This window comes from Leucopleurus acutus (genome assembly GCF_964270905.1).
Source record: "Leucopleurus acutus genome assembly, chromosome: 7".
Lineage (NCBI taxonomy): Eukaryota > Metazoa > Chordata > Mammalia > Artiodactyla > Delphinidae > Leucopleurus > Leucopleurus acutus.
This window is the reverse complement of record NC_139150.1, coordinates 31,975,708-32,001,438: the sequence shown is the minus strand read 5'-3', so window position 1 is coordinate 32,001,438 and position 25,731 is coordinate 31,975,708. Positions and strand designations below refer to the sequence as shown.

General features: G+C 36.4%; 1 protein-coding gene and 1 pseudogene across 5 annotated transcripts in view; one reads left to right on the top strand and one right to left on the bottom strand.

The window, feature by feature from the left end:
- The window catches only part of STX17 (syntaxin 17), an 83,526-nt gene that overhangs the window by 15,451 nt on the left and 42,344 nt on the right, over nt 1–25,731 (top strand). For all 4 annotated transcript variants that reach the window (XM_082842259.1, XM_082842260.1, XM_082842261.1 and 1 more), the window contains one exon: nt 5,533–5,598. In XM_082842259.1, the coding sequence (XP_082698385.1) occupies nt 5,533–5,598 (66 nt within the window). The remainder of the gene's footprint in view (nt 1–5,532; nt 5,599–25,731) is intronic.
- LOC309964031 (large ribosomal subunit protein uL22-like) lies at nt 24,409–25,126 on the bottom strand (annotated as a pseudogene). Its single transcript has one exon. The product of its transcript is annotated as a large ribosomal subunit protein uL22-like (transcript).

Here is a 25,731-nt window from a genome sequence, read left to right as displayed (position 1 = left end):
GACAAATCCTTCTGCTCACTCTGTGAAGATAAAAGAAAAGTATAAATCCAACATCATCTAGAAAATATTTCCTTGCAAAGCTGCCATTACCTTTAAAAACCCTGTAGAGAGAAGCCCGAAGGAGAAGCCCTTGGCAAAGACAAGCTATTTTACCCAATCTCTTGACAGATAATCTCCCCGTCATTGCTTTTCAGTCTCTTTGAATCTACTCTTTGTTACTTTCTTTGTAGACAATCATGTGAAGACAAACTGTTTTATGTCTTCCTTTCCAGTCTTTGCCTGTCTGCCCACTTCCTTCCTTCCTTCCTCTCCTTCTTACTTTCTTTCTTTCCTCTCTTTCTTTTGTTTCTTCTCTTTCCCTTCCCCTCCTCCCTCCTTTCCTTCCCTCCTTCCCTCCTTTCCTTTCTTCCCTCACTTCCTTTCTTACCTTATTGTGCTGACTAGGGCCTCCAGTGCAATATTGAATAGGAATGGCAAGATCAGACATCCTTACCTTGTTCCCAGTATTAGGGAATGGTCTTTCACCACTAAGCATGATGTTGACTGTAGGGTTTTTGTAGATGCCTCTAATGTTAACTTCTTTTTTAAGTTTGCTGAGAATTTTTATAATGAACAGATGTTTATCAAATGGTTTTCTTTAAATCTACCATCTTGCTCTTTTTGTCTGTTTGTTCCATCTATTCTTTGTCCCCTTTTCTCATCTTTTACTCCCTTTTGGATTAATTGCATATTTTTTAAGATTCCATTTTTTCTTTTGTTGGCTTATTAATTATACCTCTTTGTATTTTTTAATGGTTTACAGTTCAGAGTATTCATCTTTAACTTATGACAGTCTACCTTCAAGTAATGTGTTTTCATATATACATATATATATATATATATATCACTTCACGTATATTATAAGAATCTTGGACTTCCCTGGTGGCTCAGTGGTTAAGAATCCGCCTGCCAATGCAGGGGACACGGGTTTGAGCCCTGGTCCGGGAAGATCCCACATGCCGCGGAGCAGCTAAGCCCATGTGCCACAACTACTGAGCCTATGCTCTAGAGCCCGTGAGCCACAACTACTGAGCCCATGCGCCACAACTACCGAAGCCCACACGCCTGGAGCCCATGCTCTGCAACAAGAGAAGCCACCGCAATGAGAAGCCTGTGCACTGCAAAGAAGAGTAGCCCCCACTCACCTCAACTAGAGAAAGCCCGCATGCAGCAACAAAGACCTAACACAGTCATAAATAAATAAATAGCCTTATAACAGTACACTTCGATTTCCTCTCTCAGGGTCTTTGTAGTATTATTGTAATATATTTTACTTCTATGTAATGTAATTTTTGTTTTAAACAGTGTTATCTTTCAAAGAGATTTTTAAAATAATAAAAAGTATATTTTATATTTATCTATATATTTACCATTTTTCAGTGCTGTCACTTTTTTGTAGAACCAGGTTTCTGTCTGGTATCATTTTCCCATCAACCTGAAGGACTTCCTTTAACATTTCTTGTAGTACAGGTTTGCTGGTATTGAATTCTGCTTGCATTTTTGTGTTTGAAAAAAAAATGTTTATTTTGCCTTCACTTTTAAAAAATATTTTCCCTGTGTATAGAATTCTAGGTTGAGTTTTAGATTGTTTCAGTACTTTCAAGATGTTGCTCTGGTGTTTTCTGGCTTGCATTGTTTCTCACAAGAAGTCTTCTGTCATTCTTATCTGTGTTGCTCTGTACTTCACATATCTTTTTTTTCCTCTTGCTGTTTTTAAGATTTTTCTATCACTTATTGTAAGTAATTTTATTATGATGTGCATTAGTTTAGTTTTGTTCATTTTTCTTATTTATGGTATTCCTTGAGTTTCTTGGATCTGTGGGTTTATAATTTTTACCAGATTTGGAAAAGCTTTGGCCCCTCATTTTTCTTTTTTTTCTTGCTTACTGGGATATAACTGACAAACAGCACTGTGTAAGTTTAAGGTGTACAGTATAATGATTTGACTTACATACATCATGAAATGATGATCACAATAAATACTGAAGGTCCATCATCTCATATAGATACAAAATAAAAGAAAAACATTTTTTTCTTTTGTCATGAGATTTAAATTAGGATTTACTTTCTTAACAACTTTCATATATAACATACAGCAGTGTTAATTATATATATTAATCATGGCATACATTACATCCCTAGTACTTATTTATCTTATGACTGGAAGTTTGCACCTTTTGACCATAAACTGTATGGTTCCTTTATATCTTTAGTTGTGGAAAATCTCTTCTGCTAGTCGTTAAGTCATTCTCATCCATAATTGCTCTGAAATTAGTTGTAATTTTGGTGCACCTATGGGAAGAGGTGAGCTCATGGTCTTCCTCCTCCACCATCTCAGTCACTGTCTCATTAGTTTTTCAGAATTTTTTTCTCTCCTTCAGGGAGCCCAATTGCATACATAAAATGTTGCTTTCAGTTGGCCTGTGACTCATTGATACTCTATTCATTTATTGTCCATCTTTTTTTCTCTCTCTGTGTTTCATTTTGGATTGATTCTAGTTTATATCTTTAAATTTACTATTCTTTTCTTTGCATTGTCTTACCTTCAATTAAACCCATCCATTGCATTTTTCATTTCAGATACCTTTTTTAAATTTAGGAATTGAATTTTTTTTTTTTTTTTTTTGCGGTACGCGGGCCTCTCACTGTTGTGGTCTCTCCCGTTGCGGAGCACAGGCTCTGGACGCACAGGCTCAGTGGCCATGGCTCATGGGCCCAGCTGCTCCGCAGCATGTGGGATCCTCCTGGACCGGGGCACGAACCTGTGTCCCCTGCATCGGCAGGCAGACTCTCAACCACTGCGCCACCAGGGAAGCCCCTAGGAATTGAATTTTTAAAAATATCTTCCATGTCTCAATATGCTCATGTTTTTTTCTTTCTTAACAACATGGAATATAGCATAATAATTTTTAATATCCTTGTCTATTAATTCCATTATCTCTATCATATCTGAATCTGTTTCTATTGATTGGTTTTTCTCATTGCAGATCATATTTTCCTGCTTTTTTGCATGCATGGTAATTGTTTATTGGATGCCAGGCATTCTGAACTTGTTGGATACTGAATATTTTTACATTACTTTGAGTACTTTTGAGCTTTATTTATTCTGAGACACATTTAAGTTATTTGGGAACAGTTTGATCCTTTTGAGGCTCTTTTAAGCTTGCATAGGATCAGAATAGCCTTTATTCCAGGTCTAATTTTTCCCCATGTAGGACAGTGCTTTGGAGTACTCCACCTGATGTCTAGTGTGTTGAGAGATTTTTCCAGTCTGACTTGTGGTCACATGAACTGTTTCTGGCCTTGTGTGATTTTGGGGGATTAGTCTACCTGTTCTTTTCCAGTGGTTCTTTTTCTGACTTCAGGTAGTTTGCTTATGTGCATGTACTGATCTGTACTCAGCCGAAGACTCAAAAGGAAAACACTGCGGATCTCTGGAACTCTGTCTCAGTATAGTGCTCTCATTTCAGTTATCTCCTCACATGCAGCTTTTTCCTCTCTGATACTCTGCTCCACGATTCTTGCAACCCTGACCTCTCTGGATTTTCAACTGTTTCCTTAACATTATTTTTCTTAAAATATCATGACAGATTAGTATTAAGTAATAAATTTTAAAGTGGCTTATTTTCAGACATGTATCTTTGGCTTACATTCTTTTTGTTAATATAACATTAAAGGAGCATTTATACTGGGTCTGATGGCATCAATTAAATTTTTCTTAGAAGCAAAAGTAGATTGATAGTGGTTTTAAATTTATTTGATTGCGTAGTGGTTTTAAGTTTATATTTGGTAAATATATTCTCAATATAGTCTATTTTTAAATTTTTATTGGAGTATAGTTGCTTTACAATGTTGTGTCAGTTTCTACTGTACAGCAAAGTGAATCAACTATACGTACACATATATCTGCTCTTTTTTGATTTCCTTCCCGTTTAGGTCACCACACAGAGCACTGAGTAGAGTTCCTTGTGCTATACAGTAGGTTTTCACTAGTTATCTGTTTTATACATAGTTTCAATAGCGTATATATGTCAAGGCCAATCTTCTAATTCATCCCACCCTCCTTCCCCCTTGGTGTCCATGTGTTTGTCCTGTACATCTGTGTCTCTATTTCTGCTTTGCAAATAAGATCATCTATACCATTTTTCTAGATTCCACATATATGCATTAATATACAATGTTTGTTTTTCTCTTTCTGACTTATTTCACTCTGTAGATGTAGTCTCTCGGTCCATCTACATCTCTACAAATGACCCAATTTCATTCCTTTTTATGGCTGAGTAATATTCCATTGTATATATGTACCACATCTTCTTTATCCATTCATCTGTTGATGGACATTTAGGTTGCTTCCATGTCCTGGCTATTGTAAATAGTGCCGCAGTGAATATTGGGGTGCATGTGTCTTTTTGAACTATGGTTTTCTCAGGGTATATGCCCAGTAGTGGGATTGCTCGGTCATATGGTAGTTCTATTTTTAGTTTTTTAAGGAACCTCCATATTGTTCTCCATAGTCTAGTTATTTTTAAGCTTAATGGCTATTGTTTAGTTCTTAGATGATAGAAAAAACAAAAATTCAGGAGTATCAAAAGAGTTTTTTGCTGCATTATTCACTACCAAATTTAAAGAATATGCAGAATAGGGAATATAAAAATACCCTAGAAAAAATTTTAGTGCTCTACTTTTATAATCTATTTTTCCTTCTATGTGTATATGGGGCATTTTCATGTTACTGTGCTTTCAGAGTAGTGTGTGTGTGTGGGTTATACCAAAAATGTGTTTAATGTCATTATTCACATCTGCTAACATCTTAATTATTTGGGTTTTTTATTTCAACCAAAAATAATGTGTGACATTTGGTGTTGTTTATATTTTATACAAGTATTCCGTCATAATGTTATCACATTTTCCTGTCAAATGAAAAATTTTCCATTATCACGCTCGTTAAGTTTCTTGGATGAACTCTGAAAACTAAACATTACCTTGGTAAAAATTAAGACATATATATTAAATGTTCATTCTCATTTTTATATACTTTCTAGTCTGCAGTATCCATGTTACTTTTTCTCAAATCAGATTTTAGTTTTCAATACTTGACTCTATCATTAACAGACATTTCAAAGTCTTTATATATAGTAACAATATCTGATGAATGCTGTTAATCTTTTCATTTTTCACACTCTTTTACATTCTCATTTTTTTCACCTCCAGAGAGTGTGCATTATAGACAAAATACATACTCTTTTTCAGTAAAATAAAGAGTATTTAGTGGGTTTTGTTTGTTTTTACCATTTACCAGAATTTTGTGTGTAATGTTTTTGAAAACTTCCTATTGTATGGACTTTGGACAGTTAATTTCCACTACTAAGTCAGTAAATTTTTTAGCTGGTATGTTTAACTTTGGGTGGGTGAGTGGGGATTTTTGAGGTAAATTGGGAATAATCACTTAGTGATAAAAAAAAATTCAGTACCTTTCCCCTTTCTTTCATATAGTATCAGAGGTGCAGAATCTGGGACAAGTTGCATGAAGAGCATATCAATGCAGGACGTACAGTTCAGGTAAGGCTATTTTATTGTTTCAGGTAAATCAGTATGAAAAGACAGTCTTAAGAAAATTTTGCTAAAATATATACCCTTGTAGCTGAATCCTTTTATATGTATTTGTAATTATTTCCTTAAGGATACATTTTTAGCAATAATTATTGAATCAGATGTCATACATATTTTTAAGATTTTGATTCATATCACCAAAATTTTCTCCAGAAATGATACATTAACTTACACTTTCACAATGAATGCATTTTACAACACTAGTATTACTCATTCCTCAAATTTTTGCTAATTAGTAGGTTAAAATAACACTGCTTTGTCGTCTTAATCTGGCTTTTTTCTTTTATTGCTTTGAAGGGTGGAAGCTTTTTATATGCACCTTGGATAGTAATGTTTTTTTTTTTAATTCTTTATTGGAGTATAATTGCTTTACAATGGTGTGTTCGTTTCTGCTTTATAACAAAGTGAATCAGTTATACATATACATATGTTCCCATATCTCTTCCCTTTTGCGTCTCCGTTGCTCCCACCCTCCCTATCCCACCCCTCTAGGTGGTCACAAAGCACCAAGCTGATCTCCCTGTGCTATGCGGCTGCTTCCCACTAGCTATCTATTTTACATTTGGTAGTGTATATATGCCACTCTCTCGCTTTGTCACAGCTTACCCTTCCCCCTCCCCATATCCTCAAGTCCATTCTCTAGTACGTCTGTGTCTTTATTCCTGTCTTACCCCTAGGTTCTTCGTGACATTTTTTTTTCTTAAATTCCATATATATCTGTTATCATAAGGTATTTGTCTTTCTCTTTCTGACTTACTTCACTGTGTATGACAGACTCTAGGTCTATCCACCTCATTACAAATAGCTCAATTTCGTTTCTTTTATGGCTAAGTAATATTCCATTGTATATATGTGCCACATCTTCTTTATCCATTCATCTGATGATGGACACTTAGGTTGTTTCCATCTCCGGGCTATTGTAAATAGAGCTGCAATGAAGATTTTGGTACATGACTCTTTTTGAATTATGGTTTTCTCAGGGTATATGCCCAGTAGTGGGATTGCTGGGTCATATGGTAGTTCTATTAGTAGTTTTTTTTTTTTTTTTTTTTTTGTGGTATGCAGGCTTCTCACTGCTGTGGCCTCTCCCGTTGCGGAGCACAGGCTCCGGACGTGCAGGCTCAGCGGTCATGGCTCACGGGCCCAGCCACTCCGCGGCATGTGGGATCTTCCGGGACTGGAGCACGAACATGCGTCCTGTGCAATGGCAGGCGGACTCTCAACAACTGTGCCACCAGGGAAGCCCCTATTTGTAGTTTTTTAAGGAACCTCCATACTGTTCTCCATAGTGGCTGTACCAATTCACATTCCCACCAACAGTGCAAGAGGGTTTGCTTTTCTCCACACCCACTCCAGCATTTATTGTTTCTAGATTTTTTGATGATGGTCATTCTGACTAGTGTGAGATGATATCTCATTGTAGTTTTGATTTGCATTTCTCTAATGATTAATGATGTTGAGCATTCTTTCATGTGTTTGTTGGCAGTCTGTATATCGTTTTTGGAGAAATATCTATTTAGGTCTTCTGCCCATTTTTGGATGGGGTTGTTTGTTTTTTTGATATTGAGCTGCATAAGCTGCTTATAAATTTTGGAGATGAATCCTTTGTCAGTTGCTTCATTTGCAAATATTTTCTCCCATTCTGAGGGTTGCCTTTTTGTCTTGTTTATGGTTTCCTTTACTGTGCAAAAGCTTTTAAGTTTCATTAGGTCCCATTTGTTTATTTTTGTTTGTATTTCCATTTCTCTAGGAGGTGGGTCAAAAAGGATCTTGCTGTGATTTATGTCATAGAGTGTTCTGCCTATGTTTTTCTCTAAGAGTTTGATAGTGTCTGGCCTTACCTTTAGGTCTTTAATCCATTTTGAGCTTATTTTTGTGTATGGTGTTAGGGAGTGAACTAATCTCATACTTTTACATGTAGCTGTCCAGTTTTCCCAACACCACTTATTGAAGAGGCTGTCCTTTCTCCACTGTACATTCCTGCCTCCTTTATCAAAGAATAAGGTGACCATATGTGCGTTGGTTTATCTCTGGGCTTCCTATCCTGTTCCATTGATGTATATTTCTGTTTTTGTGCCAGTACCATACTGTCTTGATTACTGTAGCTTTGTAGTATAGTCTGAAGTCAGGGAGCCTGATTCCTCCAGCTCCTTTTTTCGTTCTCAAGATTGCTTTGGCTGTTCGGGGCCTTTTGTGTTTCCATACAAGTTGTGAATTTTTTTGTTCTAGTTCTGTGAAAAATGCCAGTGGTAGTTTGATAGGGATTGCATTGAATCTATAGATTGCTTTGGGTAGTAGAGTCATTTTCACAATGTTGATTCTTCCAATCCAAGAACATGGTATATCTCTCTATCTGTTTGTATCATCTTTAATTTCTTTCATCAGTGTCTTATAGTGTTCTGCATACAGATCTTTTGTCTCCTTAGGTACGTTTATTCCTAGATATTTTATTCTTTTTGTTGCTGTGGTAAATGGGAGTGTTTTCTTGATTTCACTTTCAGATTTTTCATCCTTAGTGTATAGGAATGCCAGAGATTTCTGTGCATTAATTTTGTATCCTGCTACTTTATGAAATTCACCTGTTAGTACTAGTAGTTTTGTGGTAGTATCTTTAGGATTCTCTATGTGTAGTATCACGTCATCAGCAAACAGTGACAGTTTTACTTCTTTTCTGATTTTGATTCCTTTTATTTCTTTTTCTTCTCTAATATCTGTGGCTAAAACTTCCAAAACTATGTTGAATAAGAGTGGTGAGAGTGGGCAGCCTTGTCTTGTTCCTGATTTTGGTGGAAATGGTTTCAGTTTTTCACCACTGAGAAGAATGTTGGCTGTGGGTTTGTCATATATGGCCTTTATTATGTTGAGGTAAGTTCCCTCTATGCCTACTTTCTGGAGGGTTTTTATCACACATGGGTGTTGAATTTTATTGAAAGCTTTTCCTGAATCTGTTGAGATGATCATATGGTTTTTATCGTTCAGTTTGTTAATGTGGTGTATCACACTGATTGATTTGCGTATATTGAGGAATCCTTGCATTCCTGGGATAAACCCCACTTGATCATGTTGTATGATCCTTTTAATATGCTGATGGATTCTGTTTCCTAGTATTTTGTTGAGGATTTTTGCATCTATATTCATCAGTGATATTGGCCTGTAGTTTTCTTTTTTTGTGACATCTTTGTCTGGTTTTGGTATCAGGGTGATGATGCCCTTACAGAATGAGTTTGGGAGTGTTCCTCCCTCTGATATATTTTGGAAGAGTTTGGGAAGGATAGGTGTTAGCTCTTCTCTAAATGTTTGCTAGAATTTGCCTGTGAATCCATCTGGTCCTGGGCTTTTGTTTGTTGGAAGATTTTTAATCACAGTTTCAATTCCAGTGCTTGTGATTGGTCTGTTTATATTTTCTATTTGTTCCTGGTTCAGTCTCAGAAGGTTGTGCTTTTCTAAGAATTTGTCTATTTCTTCCAGGTTGTCTGGCATAGAGTTGCTTGTAGTAATCCTCATGATCTTTTGTATTTCGGCAGTGTCAGTTGTTACTTTTCGTTTTTCCCTTCTAATTCTGTTGATTTGTCTTCTCCCTTTTTTTCTTGATGAGTCTGGACAATGGTTTATCAGTTTTGTTTATCTTCTCAGAGAACCAGCCTTTAGTTTTATTGATTTTTGCTAATGTTTCCTTCATTTCTTTTTCATTTATTTCTGATCTGATCTTTATGATTTCTTTCCTTCTGCTAACTTTGGTGTTTTTTTTTAAAATTCTTCTTTCTCTAATTGCTTTAGGTTAGTTTATTTATTTGAGATGTTTCTTGAGGTAAGATTGTATTGCTCTAAACTTCCCTCTTAGAACTGCTTTTGCTGCATTTGTTGTCGTGTTTTCATTGTCATTTGTTTCTAGGGTTTATTTATTTATTTATTTTTTTGGCTGTGTTGGGTCTTTGTTGCTGTGCGCGGGCTTTCTCAAGTTGCGGTGAGTGGGGGCTACTCTTCGTTGCAGTGTGCAGGCTTCTCATTGCGGTGGCTTCTCTTGTTGCAGAGCACAGGCTCTAGGTGCATGGGCTTCAGTAGTTGTGCGTCGCGGGCTTTAGAGCATAGGCTCAGTAGTTGTGGTGCATGGGCTTAGTTGCTCTGCAGCATGTGGAAATCTTCCCGGACCAGGGCTCGAACCCGTGTCCCCTGCAGTGGCAGGCGGATTCTTAGCCAGTGTGCCACCAGGGAAGCCCCTCTAGGTATTTTTTGATTTCCTCCTTGATTTCTTCAGTGATCTCTTGGTTATTTCGTAGTGTATTGTTTAGCCTCCATATGTTTGTACTTTTTACAGTTTTTTTCCCTGTAATTGCTATCTAGTCTCATAGCGTTGTGGGCAGAAAAGATAATTGATACGTTTTCAATTTTCTTAAATCTACCAAGGCTTGATTTGTGACCCAAGATATCATCTATCCTGGGGAGTGTTCCATGAGCACTTGAGAATGTCCTGTAAATATCAATTAAGTCCATCGTGTTTAATGTATCATTTAAAGCTTGTGTTTCCTTATTAATTTTCATTTTGGATGATCTGTCTATTGGTGAAGGTGGGATGTTAAAGTTCCCTATTTTTATTGTGTTACTGTTGATTTCCCCTTTTATGGCTGTTAGCATTCGCCTTATGTATTGAGGTGCTCCTATGTTGGGTGCATAAATATTTACCATTGTTATATCTTCTTGGATTGATCCCTTGATCATTCTGTAGTGTCCTTCTTTGTCTCTTGTAATAGTTTTTATTTTAAAGTCTATTTTGTCTGATACGAGAATTGCTACTTCAGCTTTGTTTTGATTTCCATTTGCATGGAATATCTTTTCCATCACCTCACTTTCAGTCTGTATGTTTCCCTAGGTCTGAAGTGGGTCTCTTTTAGACAGCATATATATGGGTCCTGTTTTTGTATCCTTTCAGCCAGTGTGTGTCTTTTGGTTGGAGCATTTAGTCCATTTACATTTAAGGTAATTATTGATATGTATGTTGCTATTACCATTTTCTTAATTGTTTTGGGTTTGTTATTGTAGGTCTTCTCCTTCTCTTGTGTTTCCTGCCTAGAGAAGTTCCTTTAACATTTGTTGTAGAGCTGGTCTGGTGCTGCTGAATTCTCTTAGCTTTTGCTTGTCTGTTAACGTTTTAATTTCTCTGTCGAATGTGAATGAGATCCTTGCTTGGTAGAGTAATCTTGGTTGTAGCTTTTTCCCTTTCATCACTTTAAATATGTCTTGCCAGTCCCTTCTGGCTTGCAGAGTTTCTGCTGAAAGATCAGCTGTTAACCTTATGGGGATTCCCTTGTATGTTATTTGTTGCTTTTTGTTGCTGCTTTTAATATTTTTTATTTGTATTTAATTTTTGATAGTTTGACTAATATGTGTCTTGGTGTGTTTCTCCTTGGATTTATCCTGTATGGGACTCTCTGTGCTTCCTGGACTTGATTGACTATTCCCTTTCTCATATTAGGGCTGTTTTCAAGTATAATCTCTTGAAATATTTTCTCAGTCCCTTTCTTTTTCTCTTCTTCTTTTGGGACCCCTATAATTCGAATGTTGGTGTGTTTAATGTTGTCCCAGAGGTCTCTGAGACTGTCCTCAATTCTTTTCATTCTTTTTTCTTTATTCTGCTCTGTGGTAATTATTTCCACTGTTTTATCTTCCAGGTCACTTATCCATTCTTCTGCCTCAGTTATTCTGCTATTGATTCCTTCTGGTGAATTTTTAATTTCATTTACTGTGTTGTTCGTCGTTGTTTGTTTGCTGTTTAGTTCTTCTAGGGCCTTTTAAACGTTTCTCGTATTTTCTACTTCCACGATTTTGGATCAGCTTTACTCTCATTATTCTGAAATATTTTTCAGGTAGACTACCTATTTTCTCTTCATTTGTTTGGTGTGGTGGGTTTTTACTTTGCTTCTTCATCTGCTGCTTATTTCTCTGTCTTCTCGTTTTGGTTTCCTTGCTGTGTTTGGGGTCTCCTTTTCGCAGGCTGCAGGTTCATAGTTCCTGTTGTTTTTAGTGTCTGCCTCCAGTGGGTAAGGTTGTTTCAGTGGGTTGTGTAGGCTTCCTGGTGGAGGGGCCTGGTTCCTGTGTTCTGGTGGATGAGGCTGGATCTTGTCTTTCTGGTGGGAAGGACCATGTCTGGTGGTGTGTTTTGGGGTGTCTGTGAACTTATTATGATTTTAGGCAGCCTCTCTGCTATTGGGTGGGGTTGTGTTCCTGCCTTGCTATTTGTTTGGCATGGGGTGTCCAGCACTGTAGCTTGCAGGTCGTTGAGTGGAGCTAGGTCTTAGCATTAAGATGGAGATCTCTGGGAGAGCTCTCGCCGTTTGATATTACATGGGGTTGGGAGGTCTCTGGTGGTCCAATGTCCTGAACTCGGCTCTCCCACCTCAGAGCCTCAGGCCTGACACCTGGCCAGATCACCAAGACCTGTCAGCCACGTGGCCAGGTACCTGGGGAGTTTCTTGCCTTTTGGAAAATCTCAGGTCTTCTGCCAGTGTTCAGTAGGTGTTCTGTAGGAGTTGTTCCATATGTAGATGTATTTTTGATGTATTTTGGGGGAGGAAGGTGATCTCCACGTTTTACTCCTCTCTGCCATCTTGAAGGTCCTCTCTCGTGTTTGTGAATCTATAGTCTTTTTCACCGAAAAACGCATCTCTGGTCGTCTTACATTTCAAAAAGGTTATTATAGCTGCAGTATAGTGAATAGACTGGGATAGAATGAAATGAATGCAAAAGATCATTTAGGAGTGGTTACCGAGATGGTGAAGATAGAGAAAAAAAGATTGATTGGAGACTTAGGTGGAAATTTGACTTGCCTCTCTATATGTGTATTTTATTTCTTGCTACCTAGATTATAGCCCTAAAGATCAGGGACTATGTCTCCACTAATTGTGTATGTCACAGTACCAGGTGCTCAGCAAGATGCAGAGTTTATTGAATGGTACTCTACATGTTAATGTCAGTGAGATTATTATGACTTTCATTTCTTACCATCTTCACTGTTTAACATGTCATTAAAAATCACTTATGATTTTCTTGAGACAGTGGTATGGTCAAAGTGTTTGTTTACTGATTTAAAAAATATATATGTATTTACATTATTGATCTCCTTCTGGCATAAAAGCTTCGTGTGTGCCATTAAAATAATGAGATCGAAACTGTTGTTAGATGTGGGTATTTGCTTAGTTTTGTTCATATCTTCCTTGAATTTTTTGTATAGGCTTGTTCTTTGCTAGTTTGTGTAAAACTTATTTTTAGACAATTTCATGAACGGTTACTATAAATTTTCTAGATTTATCATTATTTGATTTGTATAGTAAGGAGTAGTATCTTTTTATTTTTGGTATAGCGTCTTTGTTGAAAAGGGGTTCTTAATTTAAATGTGTCAGTCTTTATCTAATTTATCAGTGTTTTCTCTTGTGGTTCATACTGTTGGTATCTTGTTCAAGGAATGTTCTGTATCCTAAGATCAAGAAGATAATTTCCCTATATTTTCTATTGAATGTTTTAAATGTTTTGCTTTTAACAGTTAAGTTGTTAATCCATCTGGTATTGATGGTATGAGATAGATATAAATAAAATTTTGTTTTATTTCTTTTGGAAAACCAGTTATCTCATTATTAACTGATTTATGCAGTGTTATTTACATATCACAATTCCATATATGCATAAGTGTGTCTCCATTCTTTCTTCTCTGTTCCACTAGTCAATTTGTCTATTTCTCCACCAGGGTCCACACTATGTTAATTAAGACAGTCTTGTGATAAAGCTTGATATCTAGTTGGATAATATGATTACCTTATTCTACCTTTTCAAGTGTGTTTTGGCAATTCTTGGCCATTTAGCCTTCCATATAAAATTTGGAATCTGCTTTTCAAAGTTCATACACAGTCTTGTTGGAAATTTGGGAATTGCATTAGATTTATCCATCTATTTAGAGACAAATTACATATTTACAATGTCCAGTTTTACTGCCTGTGAATATGGGATATTCTTATACTTGGTTATGTATTCTTTATTATTTGTGTATCTTTATAGTTTTCTGCATACAGATTGTGGTGCATTTTCTGCATACAGATTGTACATTTTAAAGATACCTGCAAAGTATCTTGCATCCTACATCATCTTCTACAGTATGACGTTGCTACTCACCCACAAACAGTAGCAACAGTGGCGTCTAATTCTCCTTCCTTTGAATCTGAGCTGAGGCAGAAGTAATGCCACCAGACTTCTGAGGCTAGATCAGAAAAGGCCGGATAGCTCCCACTGGTTCTCTGAGGATGCTTGCACTGGGGGAACTTAGCCATCATGTGAAATGTCCAAATATCTGAAGACTCCCACATGGGAGATAGCCACAGCCACAGCTGAGCTCAGAAATTTCCAGCCTCAGGTGCCAGCACTTGAGTGAGCCATCTTGGACATCAGTGCAGTTGAGCCTTCAGATGACTGTGGCTTCAGCCAACATCTGACTCAACCGCATGAGAGACCCCAAGTGAGAACTCCTCAGCTGACTTCCTAAATGTCTGATCCGCAAAATCATTAGCAGAATTAAGTGGCGGTTTTAGGCCTTTAAGTTTTGGAGGAATTCGTTATGCAGCAACAGATGACTGGAATACAGGGCTTACACTTAACTTTGTTTCTCTATTTCAGTCTATTTCATTAATCTGTTCTTAAGTACTTCATTGTTTTAGGGTGTGTGTGTGTGTGTGTGTGTGTGTGTGTGTGTGTGTGTGTGTGTGTGTGTGTGTGTGTGTGTGTTCTGGGGAGGTGTTAAACATGTCCTTCTTTTAAATTATGTTTTCTAACTTTTGGTGGTGTATATAGAAATATAGTTAGTTTTCATATATAGATCTTATGGCCAATTATCTTTAAACTTATTATTTCTAATAATTGGTCTAAATCCCTTTGCACTTTCTATTAATAGGGTTTTTGGGGGGAGGGTGATATTTTTCTTCTCTTACAATATCACCCGTTTTTCTTTTCTTGTTTCAATTCTTTATGGGTTTTTTTCAATCTGGCTCACTGGTTATTGAAAGAAACAGTTAATAAAGCAACGTGTTCAAATTTATCTTTTAAGGAGTTTTATTTTTAAAAATTTATTTTTGGCTGCGTTGGGTCTTCATTGCTGTGCTTGGGCTTTCTCTAGTTGTAGTGAGTGGAGGCTACTCTTCGTTGAGGTGCGTGAGCTTCTTATTGCGGTGGCTTCTCGTGGGGATCATGGGCTATAGGTGTGTGGGCTTCAGTAGTTGTGGTGCGTGGGCTTAGTAGTTGTGGCTAATGGGTGCTAGAGCACAGGCTCAGTAGTTGGGCATACAGGCTTAGTTGCTCCGTGGCATGTGGGATCTTCCCAGACCAGGGCTCAAACCCATGTCCCTTGCATTGGCAAGCAGATTCTTAACCACTGTGCCACCAGGAAATCCCCAAATTTATCTTTTAAAAATGATAAATGATAACAGCTTATAAATGATAACATTTATAAATGATAACAGCTCCCTCTGCAAAAAAATTCTTACTGCTATTTATATATATTTTTTCTGAAAGTAAAATTTCATTCTGTATGACAGGATTGTTGTAAGGATTGTTGACCATTGTAAGGATTGTTGACCATGTGTGCAAAGTGCTTACACAGCTCCTCTCAGGGGAATTGGAGTAAGTTTGATTTGATACTTGCATTTTTAACTGCTAGATCAAGCTAAAAAGATTCCTGGCTTTTTGTTAGTTTAATTTGAAACACATTATAATTGCATCACTTTTTATCATTTTTTTGGCTTGTCATAGAAAAGTACAAAACATATTCTTTAAAACTCAGCTCTCCCTGTCCCTCTCCCCAAACAGTTAACATATGGTAATAATACTAGTTGATAATAGAGGATTCTGAAAAATGTGTCATGGTTTCTGCTTTGAAGAAACTTACCTAGATGAGAATTCATGAAATGTTAAATATTTAAATAATAATTTAAAGCTTTATAAAATGTTAATATAAGTCAGTATATGACTAATTGTCAAATATTTTATAGAGACCAGTAAGTGAAAGAGTGCCAGCTATCTGGATGCTAGATAAGGGCAGTGTTATCCTTATTTTTCAGATAAAAGAAGGCTGAAGAACAGAGAAACTTTGGTGTTTGTCTAAAGCACAAGGCCTTCATAAGCGGAAGGGCAGGGATCCAATCTGGAATTATTTTTACTATTAACTCAGATGGATAGACAATCCAGGAATATTCTCAGGAATACTGTGCTTAATACCTATATTGTAGGTCTTCATTAGATATTTGTTGAGTAAATGAATGGAGGCCCTTTTCTCCTTTGGTTTTCATTCCTTTTGGTGGTTCATTTAATATTTTTTAAGCTATATGTATTCTTTTTGGTGCCTTCTGATTTTGAAGTAAGTGTGAACTCATTACTATTAATACCTTAGTATAGTAGTTAGGTAATACAAGCAAGGAGAAGTCCAGATTTATTTTAATTAAATAGTTATGACTCTGGAGTCCTTAATGATAAATTATATGACATCTAGAATGTGTTTACTCTAAGTTGTTTAAATGTTTACCAGTGGACTTGTGCTCTGTGTTTGTAAAGAAATTAGATTAATTATTGATACCAAATGTTTTCTGCTGTGTACATTTGCTCTTAAAATTACATGTTGTAAAAACATATTAGAAATCCTTAAATCAATATTTAACAAAGGCAAATATATGTGTAGCCTCTCTTCTTTTAATCATTAAATACATAATTGGACATTTTTCAGAATTTTAATTAACTCAGAATAATTACTTTTTACAATTATCAGTATGGATAAGTATTCATTTAAATATATCTTTTAATCTTTAGACAGAAATTTCAGGATATTTCTGGAAGAAGGGAAAAAGCCATAACTAGTTATTAAATTTAATTTCAAAACTAAAAAGAGAGAGATGTCACCTTTACTGAAAGTTTGGCCATAGTTTGCTGTTTACTGCTTGCATACTGCAAAGCTTAATTACTGAGTTGGTATACTTTCTTTTTTTTTTTAAACTTCCTTGGTTATATACCATGTATCAAACTTGATATTTTTGTAGATTTTCAGAACTTGGCATATTATCTTCCTTTTTGACCTGATTATTAGAAGAACAGAAACATTTGAATATTTACTACATCCTAGATACTATTCTAGACACTGGAAATATAGCTGTGAGCAAAACAGAAGAAAATTCTTTTCTCATTGAACTTATATTCTGCAGGCGGGAGTGAAGAAAACAGAGACATTTTTAAAATAAATAAATATATAATATTTAGATGGCTATAAGTACCTTGAAATAAAAGCAAAAGCAGGTTAAAAAGAACAGAGAATCACAGAAGGTGATGAGTGTTCTTTTATATAGGGTGGTTATGGAAGGTTTCTGATGCCATTGGAGCAAAGACCTGAAGGAAGTGAAGGCATAAACCATCGGGAATAGACTTCTCCAGGTAGAAGGGAAATCAAGTGTGAAGACTCTGAGGTGAGAGGATGCGTGGCATATTCAGGGAGTAATAAGGAGGTCAGTGTGGCTGATTGTGAGCACGGGAGAGGAGGTCAGAGAGATCAGCTGGGCCTGATTACGGAAGGCCTTGCAGAATATCATAACAAAGTTGGATAGAAAACCTTTGGAAGGTTCTGAGCAGATGATAACCTGATATGATTTAAAAGATCACCTTGACTATTATGAAAAGGATAGATTCCAAGGGAGCAAGGATTGAAGCAAGAATACCAGGTAGGTGGCTAATATAATGATCAGGATACTATGGGTCTACTTTTTAGAAAAATGCAGAAACACCAATGTACAGACAATTTTGTGTAGAATGTCAGGGGCCTAGTATGTTATATTTTTACCTACTCTCTGTAGCCCTAGGAAATGGTTCTGAACTTAAACGCTTGAGAGAGGAATAAGGAACTACCCTGACAACAACCTTAACATTGAAGTACCTTTTTCAAAAATTACACACACACACACACACACACACACACACACACACACACACACACACACACATTTCAAATGTACAAATATGTAGGAAATAATAAAAATAATATAACACTCATCACCCAACTTTGTCAACTCTTAACATTTTGCCACAGTTTCATCTCCTTTTTTGGAAGAAAACTTTAAAAATACCACTGAAGTCCCTTGTGTACCCTTTCTTGATTCCATTTACTTTGTTCCTGTCTGCATCTGAAGGAAATCTTTTCCCCTGTTTTAAGTATTTATCATTTTTGTGCACATAACTATATATAAGTAATATATGATATTGTTTTGCAGTTTTCTTTCTGCTTTTTTCCAAACAGCTTTCTTGAGGTATAATTGACATATAATAAACTATACAATTCGATAAGTTTTGACATATGTATACACCATGACACCATCACCACAATCAAGATAATGTGAACCCATCACCAGTGAACCCAGTTAAGATAATGAATATATCCATTGCCCCAAAAGTTTCCTTATACCCATTTGTAACCTTCCTTCTGGCTTCTCCCTCACACATCCTCCCACATGCACATACACCCTCACTACTCAAGCAACCATTGACCCGCTTTCTGTCACTATACATTAGTTTGAATTTTCCAGAATTTTATATAAATAGAATCATATAATACATACTTCTTTTTTGTCTGGTTTCTTTCACTCTGCATGTATATTTTGAGGTTCATCCATGTTGTAATGTGTATCAGTATTTCATGGCTTTTTATTGTTGAGTAGATACTCTGTTGTATGGATATACCACAGTTTGTTTATCCATTCGTCTGTTGATGAACATTTGGGTATTTCCAGTTTTGGGCTACTACAAATAAGGCTACTATGAACATTTGAATACAAGACTTTGTATGGAAAAAGGATTTCATTTCTCTTGGATAAATACTTATGAATGGAATGACTGGGTCATATTCTTCACCTTTCTAAGAACTGCCAAGCTGTTTTCCAAAATAATTATACCATTTTATATTCCCACCAGTTCCTTCATATCCTTGCCAACACTTAATATGGTTAGCCTTTTTAATTATAGCCATTCTAATAGGTTTGTAGTGGTATCTCATTGTCATTTTAATTTTCATTTGACTAATGATGTTTCTGATGCATATTGAATTAATTCAGTATTTTTTATTCCATTTTGTCTTCTTTCTTGTCTTGCTGGCTTTAACTCTTTGTTTTTTTAGTGGTTATTTTAGGGTTTATAGTATACCTCTTATAGTTTATCTTCATGTGAGATTCTACTATTTCACATATGTTTAAGAAATTTACAGTATACTTCTTCTCCCCTCCCAGTCTTTATGCCATTGTTGTCATATATTTTACTTATACATGTGTTATATACTTAATAATGTTTAAACAGTCAGTTGTCTTTTTCAAGTGATTTAGATATTAAAGGGGGAAAATCTTATCTATTTACTTCTGTCATTTCCATTTTTGGTGTGCTTAATGCCTTTGTGTAAGCCCATATTTCCATGTGGTGTAATTTTCCTTTTGCCTGAAAGACTTCCTGTAACATTTCTTAGAGTGCAGTTCTGCTGTTGATAAATTCCTTTGTGTATCTATCTAAAAAGGCTTCATCTGGCCTCTGTTTTCAAAAGGAATTTTTCTGTATATAGAATTTTATATTGAGTTTTTTCTTTCAGTACTTTACAGATGTTGTTCAGCTGTCTTTTCAGTTGCATTATTTCCGATGAGAAATCTGTTTTATTCTTATTTTTATTCCTCCGTATGTAATATGTCTTTTTCCTCTGCGTACTTCTACATTTTCCCTTTATAACTGGTTTTGAGCACTTTGATTATTATGGGCCTTGGTGGAGTTTTCTTCATGTTTCTTGTGCTTTGAATTTATTGAGCTTCTTGGATCTCTTGTTTTATAGTTTGCATCAAATTTGGAAAATTTTGGGCCATTATTTCTTCAAATATTTTTCTGTCCCCTCCAATCTCTATTCTCCTTCAGGGACTCTAATTACACATATGCTATGCTACTTGAAGTTATCTCACAGCTCACTGATGCTCTTTTAAATTCTTTTGGATTCTGTTTTCTCTGTGTGTTTCATTTTCTATAGTTTCTTTTTCTATGCCTTCATGCTCACTAGTCTTAGCAGCAGCCGTGTCTAATCTGTTATTCCATTCAGTGTATTTTTCATCTCATATTATAATTTTCAACTCTAGAATTTTGATTTGGGTTTATTTTAATATCTTCCATGTCTCTACTTAACTTTTTGAACATATGGAATACAATTATAATAGTTTTAATATGCTCTGCTAATTCTAATGTCAATGTCAATTCTGGGTCAGTTTCAATTGATTGATTATTGTCTTCATTATAAGCCATATTTTCCTCTCTCTCTGTATGTCTGGTGGTCTTTGCTTGGGTTACCTTTCCATGGCTGGATGCTAGATATTTTCATATTCCTATAAATCTTCTTGAGCTTTGTTCTGGAATATAGTTAAGTTACTTGGAAACAGTTTGATCCTTTTGGGCCTCACTTTTATGATTTATTAAGCTTGATTGGAGCAATGCTTGTCTAGGGCTAATTATTTCACCACTACTGAAGTAAAAACCTTTCTGAGTGCTCTATCTAATGCCCTATGAATTAAGAGTTTTTCCAGTTTAGCTGGAGAGAACAGACACTCTTTCCAGCTTTGAATGAGTGATGGGCACTGTTCCCTCTAATCTTTTGGGATGATTTTTTCTCCAGCCTTGGGTAGCTTCTTCACATACATGTTCTGATCAGCTCTTTGCCAAATACTTGAGAGTTACCCTTCTGTGTATCTCCAGCATTCTCTTTCTGTACAGCTCTCTCCTCTCCAGTACTCTGTTCTACAAACTCTGCAGAAGCAAAAGTCTATCTATTATTACATTTTGAAACTGCAAGTAGAATAGGTTTAACAGTTTTATTCTCTGAGATAAGAAATCATTAGGAATAAGAAAGATTTTGTGATCACATTTTGAAACAGTGAAAAAGTTGAAATTGTGACTACTATAATAATTGAATGAAGAACATTAACTTGGCTTTTATAGAAACTTGGTCAGCCTAGCCTCTGTAGCAGTGGTGATGCAGAGCTTGCTGAGAACACAGATTTCTGGGACTTACCTTAAAGATTCTGATTCAGTAGATGTCAGACCACATTTAGAAAGATACTGCTCTACAGAGTCTATCCTAGTTCCACAGGTAGTGTAAATACAAAGAAAGTCAGACATGGAACTGGTAGAAGTAAAATGTGACTTTCATGATTTTACTAGGAGAAATATAGAATACTTGATCTACTTTTAAATTTTTTAAAAGAAAATTTTAAAGGGAGAAGCAATAGAAAAGAGAGGGAACAAGGAGGAGAGAGGAAGTGAGGATAGTAGACAAAAGTTAGGAAAAAAGAAGAAAAGATTAGAGAGAAGCAAGGCCAGGTAGAGAAGAGAAGATAGAAGAGTAGATTCCAAAATGAATGCTGTTAGGAGGTAAATTGTTTTAGGTTATTATGACTTTAGAGGAATTTAAACTTAAATTTTGCCTTGAAATATTTGTGAGCCGATTAATCAGGATTTAGGATCCCGCCCCCCCCCCTTTTTTTTAAATAGGTATAGTACCTATGCCTCTACTCTGATCGGCAGAGTATACCTATAGTACCTATGCCTTTACTCTGATTGGAACTATAGAACCTCAGGGAGAAAATTAAATCTAAGGTACCATCACTTGTAAGATACACCAGTATTTTGTGTACGTCTGAGAGAGAAAAGTGCTGCCAGTTAAGTATAGCACAGTGCTTTTTTTTAACCATCTGTTTTAAGATACATTCCAATTTCAGAGATGTTAAAATGTGGGAAAGATGTTGTGTCCTCAGATTGATGAAATACAGTATTTAGAAGTCTTCTATCTTTCTACTCCAGCTCTGTCTTTTCCTGATTTATTCTTTCTATTTAGTAAGTTCTATTTTTTCAATATTATTCATCAGGAGTAGCTCAAATCTCACCTCCTTCATGAAGTCCGTGTAGATCCTTACAGTAAGATGTTTCAAGTTTCCTTTGAGCATGTTTCTTATGCCCCTTTCAATTTTGAATATTTCTTCTTAATGGAAAAGCAAAATAGGAGTTAAGTAGTTCTGCTTTCTCTGTATTGTCTGCTAACATTATACCATCTGCCCCAAGCAGTAGGCCTGTACCTTCTTTCTTGTTCCTCTTGCCCTACATGCATTTTAAAAATCTTTTTTATTGTTCTTAACATTTTTCGCCAGCCTCTGCTCATTCTGGGCTCTTACTTACATGGTTCTCCTCGTTTCACATCACTCTTTTTTATTCATCCTTGTTTACTTACCTTTCTTTTCATTCCTTTTTTTTTAAAAAAAAAAACAAGTATCTTAAAATTCTGAACTTATAGCACACCTTACCCAATCATATTGGATTTTTTTAAGATGTCACTTTCCTTCCTTATCCGATTAACTTTTAACTTTTTTTTATAGTGTCAGAATTTTTACTTTTTAGAAACTCTCTTTTAAAAAAGGTTTTCCTATTACAATATAATCTCTGCTATGGCATCATACAAGTATTTTCTCTAAACTTGACTCACTTGCCTAAAGTATCACTGTTTCCAGTATTCCTTTTTGTAACTATTATGAACACCAAGATGGCAAGGTTGCTTTCTCATGGTTTTCATTTCCACTTTACTATTTTATGCTTCTATGTCAGAATTAATTCCCCAAAAGTAGTTCCTTTCATTATTTCTTCCAACTAATGGAAGATGAAATGTTTCATATGCTAGTGACTTACATTATGCTTTCCTCAGCAAGTTCTAGCTGGTTTCTTGATAGTTGGAGATCCCTGTTGTTGGACCACCACTTTGCTACTTTGTGGAAAATATTATAATAAAAATTTCTAAAACTATTATTGTAACTTTCTATTATGAAATGTAATATACATGCTATAAAAATTCATTAAGCATAAATATAAACCTGAACAAGTTATTGTACTGTGAATACTCATGTAACCACTACTCAGATCAAGAAATAGACAATTACCAGCATCCTAGAATCCCCTCATAGCCTCTTCCCACTTATAAACACATGTCTCCCTGCAAAAGTAATCACCGTCTTGATTTGTATGGTAACTGCTACTTAGTTCTTCTGTATGGTTTTACCACCAAAATACATAATTAAGACTATAGTTTAGGGCTTCCCTGGTGGCGCAGTGGTTGGGAGTCCGCCTGCCGATGCAGGGGACACGGGTTCATGCCCCGGTCTGGGAAGATCCCACATGCCGCAGAGCGGCTGGGCCCGTGAGACATGGCCGCTGAGCCTGCACGTCCGGAGCCTGTGCTCCGCAACGGGAGAGGCCACAACAGTGAGAGGCCCGCGTACCGCAAAAAAAAAAAAATTAAAAAATAAAATGAGTTAGAGAATGTTCTCTCTTCCTCTTGAATAATTAGTGTAATTTCCTTTAACTCTTTGGAAGATTGGCCAGTGAAGCTGGTGTTTGTTTGGTTTTGGTTTTGTTTATGTGTACAGGGAGGTGGGGGAGTTTCAAAATGCACATTTAATTTTTTAATAGTTACGACTAGTCAGATATTTTTCTTGTCAGTTTTGGTAAGTTACAGTTTTCCAGTACTTTAGACATTTCATCTAACTTTTCTAGTTTATTGACATAAATGTATTCATAATATCCTCTCGTTACCTTTTTTTTAAAATTTAATTTTATTTTTGGCTGCATTGGGTCTTCGTTGCTACGCACGGGCTTTCTCTAGTTGCGGCGAGCGGGGTCTACTCTTCGTTGCGGTGCGTCGGCTTCTCATTGCGGTGGCTCCTTTTGTTGTGGAGCACAGGCTCTAGGCACGCGGGCTTCAGTAATTGTGGCACATGGGCCCAGTTGCTCCACAGCATGTGGGATCTTCCTGGACCAGGGATCGAACCCGTATCGCCTGCACTGGCAGGCAGATTCTTAACCAGTGTGCCATCCCCTCTTCTTATCTTTTTAATATCTGAAATATCAGTAGCAATGTCCCCTTTTTTTCATTTCTGATTTTGGTTATTTGAACCGTCTTTATTGTTTTTAACTACTTTGAGTGAATTTTACCAACTTTATTAGTCTTCTAAAACTGAAAATTTGGCTTTTTTAACCTATTGTATGCTTGCTTTTTCTATTTAATGAAATTTATGTTCACATATTTATTATTTTCTACTTTCTTTGCATTTCTAAGTTCCTGAGATGGATGTTTAGTTTATTAATTTTCAGCCTTTCTTCTTTTCTAATATATATGCATTTAGAGTTATAAATTTCTAACTACCGCTTCATCTGCCTATAAGTTTTAGTGTGCGTTATTTTTCTAATGCAGTTCAGAGCATTGTAATTTCCATTGTGGGGACACCCCTGGTGGCACAGTTAAGAATCCACCTGCCAATGCAGGGGACATGGGTTCGATCCCTGGTCCGGGAAGGCCCCACATGCCGCGGAGCAACTAAGCCCATGTGCCACAACTACTGAGCCTGCACTTTAGAGCCTGCGCACCGCAATTCAACTACTGAAGCCCACAAGCTCTGGGTCCTGCGTGCCGCAACTACTGAGCCCGCGTGCCTAGAGCCCTGTGCTCTGCAACAAGATAAGCCACTGCAATGAGAAGCCTGCACACTGCAATAAAGAGTAGCCCCTGCTCGCCACAATCAGAGAAAGCCCACGCACAGCAATGAAGACCCAACACAGCCAAAAATGAAATAAATAAATTTATTTAAAAAAAAAAAATAATTTCCATTGTGATCTCTTCTTTGCTTTGTGGATTATGTATAAGGGTTTTTCTTTGTTTCCAGACATGTAGTGTTTATGGGTATATTTTTGTTAATGGTTTCAAGTTTAATTTTATTATGATCAGAGTACATGGTCTTGAATGATGTCCCTTTTTTTTTTTCTTTTACTTTTATTTGCATTTATTTTTTGCGACATTTACTCCCGGGCCATAAGTTTTTGTTTCGTCAGTTTCTTCTGGGATGGGATATCTTTTTCTTCTGGGCAACCTCCTCTTCTGGTTTAGGAATAATCTGTTCATTTTCAGTAAGGATCATCTCAATGTAGCAGGGAGAGCTCACGTATGGGTTGATCTGACTATGAGCTCTGTAAGTCCTGTACCACATCTTGGGGGCTTTGTTCACTTAGATGTGGTTAATGACCAGAGAATCTACATCTAAGCCCTTAAGTTCTGCATTACTCTCTGCACTTCTGAGCATGTGCTGTAAAAGTTCAGCACTCTTCTTGGGCCACTGACCCTGCGTCCAGCCCCACTGTTTGACCTGGACACACCTACCAACTCCACCATTGTAATGACAGAATGGCACACATTGCTTCTTTAACGTGACATCCTTCAGATACTTGGTGGCTTTTCGGATATGCATACCGTTAATGGCCTGGGCAGTTTAACGAGCGTTCTTAAAGTGAACATGAAGATTTCAGCCTCTTGACTTGCATGATTTTGTGGGGTTTTTTCTGGGTCAAGTGAATAGCGAACCATTTTTAGAGGTCACCTCAGACCACTTACCGGAAAAGTCAATTTTTTTTTTTATTATAGTTGATTTACAGTGTCCTGTTCATTTCAGGTGTACAGCACAGTGATTCAGTTATACACACACACACACACACACACACACACACACACACACACATTCTTTTGCAGATTCTTTTCACTTATAGGTTATTACAAATCATAGCGTATAGTTCCCTGTGCTATACAGTATGTCCTTGTTGGTTGTCTAGTTACATATAGTAGTGTGTGTATGTTAATCCCATCCTCCTAATTTATCCCCCTGCCCCCTGCCCTTCCCCTTTGGTAACCATAAGTTTGTTTTCTATGTCTGTGGGTTTATTTCTGTTTTATAAAGAAGTTCATTTGTATCTTATTTTTGTTTAGGATTCCACATATAAATGATATCATATGATATTTGTCTTTGTCCAGCTTACTTCACTCATTATGACAATCTCTAGGTCCATCCATGTTGCTGCTGATGGCATTATTGCATTCTTTTTATGGCTGAGTAATATTCCATTGTATATATGTACCACATCTTCTTTATCCACTCCTCTGTTGATGGATATTTAGGTTGCTTCCAGTTCTTGGCT